Source organism: Triticum aestivum, chromosome 7D (assembly GCF_018294505.1).
Source record: "Triticum aestivum cultivar Chinese Spring chromosome 7D, IWGSC CS RefSeq v2.1, whole genome shotgun sequence".
Taxonomy (NCBI): domain Eukaryota; kingdom Viridiplantae; phylum Streptophyta; class Magnoliopsida; order Poales; family Poaceae; genus Triticum; species Triticum aestivum.
This window is the reverse complement of record NC_057814.1, coordinates 1,521,186-1,533,023: the sequence shown is the minus strand read 5'-3', so window position 1 is coordinate 1,533,023 and position 11,838 is coordinate 1,521,186. Positions and strand designations below refer to the sequence as shown.

The following is an 11,838-nucleotide window of genomic DNA, read 5'->3' as shown; positions in this document are numbered from 1 at the left end:
CGACCCGGGCTATACACACACACACAGTTATGCAACATGCCCACGGCATGCACATGTACAAAGAAAAAACAAACATGCACCTAAACTGTCTATGACACGAATGAATGCTAACAGGCGGGGTCCGGGCCTTCTCTACTCGGACCTCCTGGTAGTGGCGCCCCTGCCGTCCTCTGGTCAGGTGCGACCAGGCCTGGTCTCGACTTGACGCAGGCAGGGGGCGTTCCTCTGTGTTCGGCAGGGGCTGGTCACCGCTACTGCGTGCCCGCAGTGGTAATTCTCAACGATGGTGGGTGTTGTGGGGTTCCTTCGGTGCGGGTGTGGCAGTGCTTCTCCGGCAGGCGACACAGTGTGGTGGTTGCGCCTCTCCCTCTCCTGAATCGAACCCGGCGGTGCGCAGCGCAAGGGCCGGGTGCCAGCTGCATGCGCGGTGACGATGGCTTAGATCTAGGGGTTTGTGCTTGGGCGAACATGATCGGGGCCCGGGGCGGATCGTAGCCTGTGCTTCAGGTAGGAGGGGTCGGGCATGGCTCGGGGTGTGTTCGTGGGAGGGCCTCATCCTCCCTTCGCGGGTACGGCCAGGGCCGGCCCTAAGGGGGGGCAGGAGGGGCGGCCGCCCCGGGCCCCCGTGTCCAGGGGGCCCCATCTAGGTACGTACGTAGGCCTACGACGAGCGGATGTCGCAGTCAGTTAGCTAGCCCACGCCCGGAGCTGTCGAAGCTACGCGCTAGCCCTACGTACGCTGGGCAGGCAGTCACCGTACGCAGCTTGGTAATCCACGCACGAGCACATCCACTCCTTCGGTGAGGGCCCCTGTGGTCATAGGCTCGTACGAGTTGATTGCGTGACGCCCGTCCAGTTTCCTAATTCCCATCTAATTCCGAGATCCGATTGTGAGTTCACGTCTTCGAGTATCCCCCAGCCACGATCATCATCTCTGGACGCGAACGCGAGTCGCTATTTCATGGATGAACTCTGTTCTTCCATCTCTACTCCAGGCCAGCGCCAGATTGCGCCATCACCCAGCACGCACACGCTCATGCACATCGCCGAGCGCATGCCGCAGACGCATATACATATCGCGTCATCGCCAAGCGCCGGATCAGACAATAACCAACAGCGATTCAACCGATCCAAGGTATTATCATATTCATGATTTTAAATCGCAGCAGAAAAGGCCGCATTGCGGCACAATCGCCGCTGAAAAGTTGCCCTGCGATGATTTGCATGCAGGCCAAAATCGCGGGAGATCACCGGCGATTGCAGGAAATCATGCTGATTTAGGCTAAAATTTTGATGCAAATTTGGCTGACGCAATTTCCTTTCTCCGGCCATTTTAATAGGTGATCATTATCACTTTGTTTATTGCTAATTAAGTAATTTATCTTCGTCAACATGATGCATGGCTTTTACTGTCAAACTTTTCATGCAAATTTGTTTATTTTCAGCATTGTGTGTATAAACTATATATCATAGTATCAATCTTGCTTTTAGATTTATTATAAAAAATACAGACAGCAATACTACTATAATTGTTGTGTTGCTTATATTATGGCCCCTATATCCGCACACAAAATATATAATAAGGGCCCCCGAGCTGCCCCTGAGCTTTATTTTCGCCCCGGGCCCCTAAAAACTCAGGACCGGCCCTGGGTACGGCGCTTGTTGGTGGTGGTCAGGTTACCGATGCGTCGTTGCGCGGATCGTCGCTGGTAACCACGGACATGGCATCGCATAAGCTCGCATGGCCATGGGCTCAGGGCTGGCTTTCCGGCGGTCGTCGGTAGTCCTAGAGTCATGTCCCCCAGTCCACCCGACCGAGTATTGGCTGAGGACGCAGGCGTCGGAGCTACCTACGGAGGAGGCACCTACCCAGAATTGGGGATTGATGCCGGGCTCACTAGTAGAAAACAGGGCTTTGGTTCGGCCAGAAAAAAGCATTAATCCTGGTTGCATTACGAACCGGGACTAATATGAGCATTAGTCCGGTTCGAGCGGCTAGGGCACCGTACAGGCATTAGTACCGGTTTAAATGGGACCTTTAGTCCCAGTTGGTGCCACGAACCGGGACTAAAGGGTGCGATGCCCATTAGTACCGGTTCGTGCCACCAACCGGTACTAATGCGGTTTGAGGCATTAGTACCGGTTCCTGCCAACCGGTACTAAAGGTCCCATTTTCAAACTCTACCCCACGGTGGATCGCCTTTTTAGTTTTGTAAAAAGCAAAAGAAAATGATAAAAACTTCAAAAATTAAAATCCTTCCAGATGTAGTTATGTTACTACATATACTATTTAGGAAAATTTAAAAACTTAAATTTGGACATGTTTTGCAGAAAGTGTAGGAAAAATGTAAAACGGCTATAACTTTTGCATACGATGTCAGAAAAAAACGTATAATATAGCCGTTTTACATTTTCTTTTGCTCATAAGAAACAAGCTGCTTTAAGGGAAAACACAACCAGCACAACTATCCAGGTGGTCTCTGGAAGCATCGGTTAGTCCATTATAAAAGATATCAAGTATTTCATTTTTCTTGAGAGGATGATCAGGCAAAGCATTAAGTAATTGGAGAAGCCTCCCCCAAGCTTGTGGGAGACTCTCTTCTTCAATTTGCACAAAATTATATATTTCCCTTAAAGCAGCTTGTTTCTTATGAGCAGGGAAATATTTAGCAGAGAAGTAATAAATCATATCCTGGGGACTACACACACAACCAGGATCAAGAGAATTGAACCATATCTTAGCATCACCCTTTAATGAGAACGGAAATATTTTAAGGATATAAAAGTAGCGAGTTCTCTCATCATTAGTTAACAGGGTGGCTATATCATTTAATTTACTAAGATGTGCTACAACAGTTTCAGATTCATAGCCATAGAAAGGATCAGATTCAACCAAAGTAATTATATTGGGATCAATAGAGAATTCATAATCCTTATCAATAACAAAGATAGGTGAAGTAGCATAAGCAGGATCATATTTCATTCAAGCATTCAGAGTTTTTTGTTTCAGCTTAGCTAATAATTTCTTAAGATCACTTCTATCATTGCAAGCAAGAAAGTCTCTAGCAGTTTCTTCATCCATAACATAGCCCTCAGGCACACCAGGCAATTCATATTTATTGGGAGAGTCTTCATCATCACTTTCATCAATATTATCAGTTTCAATAATTTCATTCTCTCTAGCCCTAACAAGTTGTTCATCAAGAAATTCACCAAGTGGCACAGTAGTATCAAGCATCGAAGTAGTTTCATCATAAGTATCATGCATAGCAGAAGTGGCATCATCAATAACATGCGACATATCAGAATTAATAGCAGATGCAGGTTAAGTGTCGCAAGTTTACTCAAAACAGAAGGTGAATCAAGTGCAGAGCTAGATGGCAGTTCCTTACCTCCCCTCGTAGTTGAGGGATAATTTTTTGTTTTCGCGTCTTTCAAGTTCCTCATAGTGACCAGCAGATATAAATCCCAAGTGACTCAAAGAATAGAGCTATGCTCTCCGGCAACGGCGCCAGAAAATAGTCTTGATAACCCACAAGTATAGGGGATCGCAACAGTTTTCGAGGGTAGAGTATTCAACCCAAATTTATTAATTCGACACAAGGGGAGCCAAAGAATATTCTCAAGTATTAGCAGTTGAGTTGTCAATTCAACCACACCTGGATAACTTAATATCTGCAGCAAAGTATTTAGTAGCAAAGTAGTATGAAAGTAACGGTAACGGTAGCAAAAGTAATATTTTTGGGTTTTGTAATAATTGTAACAGTAGCAACGGAAAAGTAAATAAGCGAAGAACAATATGTGAAAAGCTCGTAGGCATTGGATCGGTGATGGAGAATTATGCCGGATGTGGTTCATCATGTAACAATCATAACATAGGGTGACACAGAACTAGCTCCAATTCATCAATGTAATGTAGGCATGTATTCCGAATATAGTCATACGTGCTTATGGTAAAGAACTTGCATGACATCTTTTGTCTTACCCTCCCGTGGTAGCGGGGTCCTATTGGAAACGAAGGGATATTAAGGCCTCCTTTTAATAGAATACCGGACCAAAGCATTAACACATAGTGAATACATGAACTCCTCAAATTATGGTCATCACCGGGAGTGGTCCCGATTATTATCACTTCGGGGTTGCGAGATCATAACACATAGTAGGTGACTATAGACTTGCAAGATAGGATGAAGAACTCACATATATTCATGAAAACATAATAGGTTCAGATCTAAAATCATGGCACTCGGGCCCTAGTGACAAGCATTAAGCATAGCAAAGTCATAGCAACATCAATCTCAGAACATAGTGGATACTAGGGATCAAACCCTAACAAAACTAACTCGATTACATGATAAATCTCAACCAACCCATCACCGTGCAGCAAGCCTACGATGGAATTACTCACGCGCAGCGGTGAGCATCATGAAATTGGTGATGGAGGATGGTTGATGATGACGACGGCGACGGATTCCCCTCTCCGGAGCCCCGAACGGACTCCAGATCAGCCCTCCCGAGAGAGTTTAGGGCTTGGCGGCGGTGGTAGGGCGAGGCTCCAGGGGACCCAGCCGGGGCAACACCACCGCGGGTGAGGAGTGCCGCCGCCGCCGGGGAGCCGCCGTTGAGGAGCCGGCACCACATCATGCCGGGGGGGGGGGGGGGGGAGGTGGGAGGGGGCGGGATCCAGCCGAATCGCCCCGCCGCCACCCTCCTGGGAGCCGGCGCGGGCTTCGCCGGCCGCTCCTCGGTGGCAGCGAGGTGGGGAGCAAGGTGGGAGGGGGCGGCAGCGCTCGATCTAGGGTTCCCCCGCCGCCGCCAGGGAGGGAGAGGAGGAGGACGCGGAGGTGAGAAAGAAGATTCGCACTATAAATCTTCAAGCAATCTCTGTTACTATATATAATAAATTCACTGACTCTGATTTTGTTCAAAGTACATATATTCATTGACTGAATCTGCTGCTTACCGAAATATATATTGCAGAGATGCATAAATGCCTTCCAGAGTTACTCTTCTTTGAAGCTAGGAGTGTGCCTTTTGCGGAATGAAGACCGGACGCCGGTCGACGAAACAGAGCATGCAGCTGTCTCTGTTTCCAGTAACCAATGCCTGCCTTTTTTTCTCACTGATGAATGCTGGCTACACAGTAGCAAATTCAATCTCAATACTCTCAGGTAAAACGGACAACAATGACAAGGAGCATCTGCATGACTGAATAATCTCTCTGCCTGAAAAACACATGCCACACATTTCTCAGCTGGAGGACTGACGAATCAAGGTGTGAACTAGCTAGCTAGGTACTCTCTTCAAGATTTGCTTATACTACTGTCCCTTAAGTAAGGTAATCTACAGCAGACCTGACTGGAAACTCCAACATACTTGTCAGCTATTTGGTGAGCTACATCACGGAAATCTTCCATACAGTAACAGTGATTACTTGAGGGTTATTTAGTAGCATACATTGACATATATAGTTCACTGTATAATGATAAAGCTATGAACATAATCTGCTAGGAAAGCATTTCAATCAAGCACAAACAGGCATACTCCCAATCAAAGGCAAGCCAAGCATTTAGCAAAACGCCTGGGCTTTGCAGCAATGCAAAAAATAGCGCGCTACAACAAAATAGCGCCGACCTCAAAATATGCTATTAGCGTGCTATATCGCGCTATAGCGTGCTATTAGCGAGACATTGTACACCGATATATTTAGCGAGGCAATTCTCAATACGCTATAGCGTGCTATTAGCGACGCTATAGCGCGCTATTTTTTTCAGTGCTTTGCAGTGAATAGGCCTTCCTCCAGTGGCCGTCTCTCCAACTAAATTCCAGCAAATGCCTCCTTCTGAGGAGGATCTCTCCAAGTTTGCTTCAACCAAATCCCAGTAAGTGCCTCCTCCTGAGAAGGCCTCCTCCAACTTGGGGCAATCTGTAATACATAGTTCCTGGAGGGCTGGGAGCTGCTGCAGGAGCCCCTCCGGTAGTGTCTCTAGGGTTGGGCAGCACTCCATTCGCAGCTTCTTGAGTGCAGTGATTCCATGCATTCCATCTAGAAATGTTGCCAGTGCACTGCACCGATACACTTCGAGTTCTCTCATCTTTTTTATGTTCCCGAGAATTATTGGCATGGACACCAGCTTCTGACAACAACTGATGTGCAATATTTCAAGAGATGCAGGCAGCCTTGGTATTTCCACCAAATTTTCACATCCTATAATTTTAAGAACCTGGAGTCGAGGAAGCAGGACATTTTCGTCATCAGATATTGTTGATGGGAATGAACCAGTTAAGTTGGAACAACAAGACAAGTGTAGAAGTCGAAGATGATTGAGGTTTCTGAATTCTACTGCTGGCCATTGTATTATATTATTGATGCCTGTAATCCACATACTTTCAACAAAACCAAAATGGTTCCATATATTCCGTTGTATTTGGGACAGTTCATGTGAGAAAAGACAGTCACAATCTATTATATCCAGCTTCTTAATAAATCTGCAAGGTGTTCTGTTCATCTCCTCTTCAAAGCGCCCTACATTTTCCCTCAAAACTGTGAGTCTCACTAACACATCAGAGTCACCAAGCCTTGAGAAATGAAGGTCCATAGATAGACAACCAACAGGTTCAACTACAATGGAGCCTTTGCACTCAAGATTAGATTGCATAGACAGATTCATTAGATGGTGAAGGGGAATGTCTCTTGCGCTAACCACCTGTAGATCTTCAACCAAAGGGAGCGTCCTGGGCATGCTTGATAGCATTGGGCAATTATCAATAATTAGCTTCTTGAGCTGCGGCAATGATACAATTGCCACTTGTCCTGCCACCTCTTGGTGCCATCTCTCTAGCTCAGGCATGTCGGAAATTATCATGGTTTCCAATTTAGGAAAGAAGGGTGGCCGAGAAATACATGATTCCACATTGTCCATCTCATCATTAACAATACATATACTTGTCACGCTATGCAAACCATCCAAAGCCAAGTACCCAAGAGAGGGCAGCTGCCACAATGGTGGAAGATACTTGCAGTTCTCACATCCAGTCAGAGAAAGTTCACTAAGATGTTCTAACTGGGTACAGTTGTGCATCCATGATGAGAATTTGGGACCAGTATAATTAGATAACAGTAAAACTTCAAGCTTTTTGTGTGGACGAAGAGCCTCCAATATCCCTTCTGCAATATTATCGACTCCATATCCAAAATATGAGCCATAATGTCCATTTGTCCAATCGAGTGATAATCGCTTCAAATTATGCTTGTCAGACATATTGCCTTGTTTAGCATTTTCTGCACCATGCACTTTTCTCAGCTCAGTCAAAGAAAGAGCACCACATAGATTTAAATCTTTCAGTTGATCAATTCCACGACCTGTATCACTATCAATGACATAACTCGTCAACGTTTGTCGGGAATTCAACTGACTAATACCTTGCGGCATCTGCTCCAAACTATGACACCCAACAAGGAAGATGTGTCGAAGACTGCTCATATATCTCATCCCTTCTGGTAATTTCTTGAGTTCTCTACAACCAATGAGCTTCAATGTTTGCAAGCAATACAACATGGTGGTGGCTTCAGGCAATGCAGATATATCAGAATAAGAACAGTCTAAATAGCGAAGATGCTTCAAATTTGTCATTTGTGTTATGCTTGGGAACGTCTTCACTGCTCGTAAGGACATTAATTCTGACTTGGACTTTCTTAGTGGACGTTGATAGCCCAATTGGCGTTGGCTTAATATCGTGCGGGCTCCGGGAGCTAGAATTTTCATCATGACTTTAACATTAAAATAGTCATAATCAAGTGACAAATGTCGAACCTGATGCTGTAATGAACCAGCGTCTATGGATCCTTCCAAAATTCGTCGACGTGATGAAAATGATTGCAAGTGGAAGCAACCATTTCCGCTTACAGAGTCAGCAAGATCATGCATGAGATCATGCATCTTGCAAGTAGTTGGTCGGTGGATGAACCCATGTCGAAACTGAGAGAGACGATTCTTTTGAATCTCCACATCTTGGAGGAAACATCTTTGGACTAGCATATTGAAAATTTGTTGGCCTATTGTTTCTGATGCAGTAAAGTCATTTGCCATCCAAAGCTGGATTAACATGTTTGTATCCATCGGGCTATCCTTGGGGAAAATAGCACAGAATGAAAAACATAATTTTGCTTCTGATGACAAGTGATCATAGCTCAGCTGTAGAGCAGGTACAATCCCAGTTGCCAGGACGTCATTCTTCCAAACATCACTGTTCAAAATAGAAACCCACTGACTGTGATGCTTTGAATGAAGTAAAGTTGCCACTGTGTTGATAGCAAGAGGCAACCCCTTACACTTGTGTAAAATACTCTTAGCTATTGAGTTGAATTCCTCTGGTTTTTCCACTTCTCTACCAAATGCATTTTTGTGAAAAAGCTCCCATGATTGATCTTCATTTAGAAGTGACATCTGATGTGGTGGAAGTGTGCCCATCATAGAAGCAACTTGATCATTGCGGCTTGTCACAATTACAGCACTACCCGATCTAGAATGTGCGCACAACAATGATCTCATGTCATCCCACTTCCGTCGATCTTCATTCCAAACATCATCCAATACTAGGAGGTACCTTTTCTTGGCCAAAACTTTACTGAGTTCCTTCTGCAGTGCCTCCATCTGAGTCAAACCACACTTCTTCATGGTGGCCACTTCTATTATGGACCGGATGATTTCTTCAATAATGAACTTGTCAGAGACACATACCCACAAGACCAACTCAAAATGGTCCTTCACCCTTTGATCATTGTGAACAAGTTGGGCAAGGGTAGTTTTGCCAATTCCCCCCATGCCAACTATGGGGAGCACCATGATGCCACTATTACCAATGTTGCTATTATCAGACTGGTTGAGCAATATCTTCACCACTTGTTCCTTTTCATCTTGTCTGCCGACGATTTGTAATTCATTGACATGTGAGTGTGTTTGCGGCTGAACAATGGTTGGTGCCCCGGCATGTTGTAGGAAGTGAAAGTTATTCATCTCCACAACCAGTTCGTCTATCATTTCAAGGGCATCTTTCATCTTCCTGCTCATGGAGAGACGAAAAACAATCGGGCTGCTGGTGGTGAAGTAGCTCAGCATCTGCAATGAAAAACAATTATATCAAAATTAAAAGCCCGCCATTTTCCAAAATAAAACCTTAAACAAATTGTTAGCAAATAAACTAGCGTGACAAGTTTCAGGTTCAGGTTAGGCTTAGTGTCAGGTTTCAGTTTCGACAGTCTGTAGTTTTTTCTTCAGTTGTTTCAGTCAAGCCTGAGGACGCGGCATGTGCGATCCCGAGGCCGTAGCTCGCGGCAAGCGCACGCCCCTGATCGTGGGATGGCACGATCCAGTAGAGGGGGTCGTCCTCGATCCGTTTTTTCAGTTCATCCGTGAATAAAGCAAACAGAAAACGCAGCAGTTCAGTGCGCTGCACAAAAATCATCGTCGCTGTTGTCTCCTTCCACCTCTCGCCATTGACAGAGCTTCAAGCTTGAGGGTACCACAAATAAGTGAGAGGCGGAGAATGCACAGTTGCTAGTCATGTGGAATAGCAATCAGATGATTGAATAAATAATTCACCCACAAACAAAAAAAAGATTGAATAATAATTGGATGAATTTGTCGAGCGAATGCTGATATGTTGCATCATTTTTTGTGATTTTCATTCAAACTTTGTTTCAGTTCGTCTAGTTTGAGGAAGTGTGGGAAAAGAAGGAGCGGGCGAGGACAAACCTTGCGTGCCGTGGAGTAGGGGCGCATCTGTGCAGCACGGAGTCGCAACGCCTCGTAGCGGAAGTCGTCGAGAACGTCGTCGGCATGATAGGCGGCGGTCTTGAGGTCCGTCATCCAGCGGCGGATGACATGAATAGGTAATTAAGCAGGCAATTTGCAGACATGAATAGGGACAGCCGGACAGGGACAGGGCTAGGCTGTTGGTCAACTTTTTGGGTATGCGATAAAAATATTAAGCATGGGTACCTAGTATATATTCACGTGAACATGCAGCCATGCACGGGTGTCTCTCGTTCAATCACAGAACCAATATTAGATACTGTATCGTACGTGGTTTGCGAGATTATTTTCTTTGCAGTTCAAACGCGCGGTCAAGGAGTCCTAAAATATTGTGCGGCCAATGCATGTATACAGTTGCATGCCACCAGCCTGCTAGCTCCGGTAGAAAGATTCCTGCCACAGGAATAGTGCGACCAGGTCTGTCGAGGGCACAACTCGTTTCGTCTCGTCTCGTCGGTGAGTATCAAATCCCACATCTTCCTTTCTTTTCTTGCTATAGGTGGAATCAGTCATACCAAACAGTGCTAGGATGGGTCCAGGTTGAAATCTGTCGAACCTATTGATATGCTAATCAAATGCGTGCTATAGTACATGGTACAGATCTCAATGCGCCAGATTCTAGATGAACGGACTGATAAGCGGGTGCCTAGGCACCCGGGTTCTAAAAGGCCACTCTCTTTCAAAAATGCATTATCTTGTTTAGAGATTTTGCACCATTGTGATTTTTGAAGATCATTTTTTTTATGGCTTCCCACAGATTTTAAGAGATTCAACAAGAATTTTAGAGATTTCACGTGTTTCATTTCACGGCATCTAGTATTAAATGGATTGCACTTTCCTCCCTTAAATCTGATTTTGAAATCCACACACCAATATGGATGTGTATTTGGATCTCTTTTTTTCAAAATTATGTATTTTTTACATCATAATTTCAAAATCAACCTCTGAACATTACTACATCCGTCCTAGTTTAGTAGTCTCCTTTGTATTCTATGCCAAATTTTGACCTTAAATTTAACTAACATATATTCATGCATGTCACCAAAAATTATATTGTTGGATTCGTATTATGTTCAAATACGAATCCAATGATATAATTTTTTGTGGCATGCATTAACATTTTGTTAGTTAAATCTATACTCAAACTTTGACACAAAATACAAAAATGACTTACAAAATCAGGACGGAGGTAGTAGCATACATCTCTCACCAGGTAGGTGAGCATTGGGTTTGGGTTTTCTCGGGAGCGATGATTGATAGAGGACGCGAGTACCAATAAACTGACCAAATAAAATTACAACCTATTAAACTGAACTAAAGCTGCGACAAGTAATATGGATCGCAGAAAGTATTATTTTATATTTTAGCTTGTACTCACTCCTTTTTATGTCAAAAAAATATAAGGGTAGTTTATGAAAAGGTGGTCTCAATCTACGGCCCTACGAGTCTTAGGTTTTAAATTCTTAATTCTCATTTCTCAGCAATTAACTTATTATAAAAAAACAGTGAGCCACATCGTTTTGAGTTAATTTCTCGATACAAGAAAAAATAATCTCATAACAATTGTAAACCTAGAGACCGCACATTGATCTTGGCAGGTAGTAGTAGTTTTTATATGAAAGCATAATATTAGACATGAAGACATAACTGGTAAGCTGAATAATTGCGTACCATTGGCATATTTTCTTTTATACAGCTATAAATATCATGATAAGGGGAATAATTGCATACCTATGCCTTTGGCCTAAAAAGTATTCGTTCGTCATAAAGACACAGTTTTAGTATATGTTTGCAAGTTATAATGTCAGATATCTCAAAAAATCTGAAAATAACAAAATAATCTAGGCATGTGATAAGGTTCAGTTATAATGCAACTATACAAGTGGAAGATTAATAAAAAAAGGAATGATATCCGATTCATAAGAGAGAAATATAAAAACATAAAAAGTTAAGACCAAAATATAAAGGAGAAAATTGTAGGGAGGAGGAATCATGACCAACGCACTCCTTGCTTCATTTACCA

At 43.9% G+C, this 11,838-nt stretch overlaps 1 protein-coding gene and 1 long non-coding RNA gene across 2 annotated transcripts; one reads left to right on the top strand and one right to left on the bottom strand.

The window, feature by feature from the left end:
* Positions 1 to 700: 700 nt before the first annotated feature.
* On the top strand, positions 701 to 5,689 carry LOC123169602 (uncharacterized). The gene is made up of 3 exons (XR_006484891.1): positions 701 to 1,135; positions 1,231 to 1,340; positions 4,981 to 5,689. It is a non-coding gene; the product is annotated as an uncharacterized lncRNA (long non-coding RNA).
* On the bottom strand, positions 5,689 to 9,869 carry LOC123169601 (putative disease resistance protein RGA3). Its single transcript, XM_044587473.1, has 3 exons — positions 9,756 to 9,869; positions 8,608 to 9,119; positions 5,689 to 8,523 (listed from the first exon to the last, which is right to left on the bottom strand). Exons 1-3 carry the CDS (start codon positions 9,867 to 9,869, stop codon positions 5,730 to 5,732), a joined length of 3,420 nt encoding a protein of 1,139 aa, XP_044443408.1. The 3' UTR covers positions 5,689 to 5,729.
* Positions 9,870 to 11,838: the final 1,969 nt, after the last annotated feature.

Bases quoted from the DNA above. Each gene is read 5' to 3' on its own strand.
- LOC123169601 (XM_044587473.1), bottom strand. From the start codon at position 9,869: ATGACGGACCTCAAGACCGCCGCCTATCATGCCGACGACGTTCTCGAC. The intron at 9,120-9,755 runs GTTTGTCCTCGC...TTTTCATTGCAG, and splicing joins CCTACTCCACGGCACGCAAG to ATGCTGAGCTACTTCACCAC. The intron at 8,524-8,607 runs GTACCTCCTAGT...CGCACATTCTAG, and splicing joins AAAGTTTTGGCCAAGAAAAG to ATCGGGTAGTGCTGTAATTG.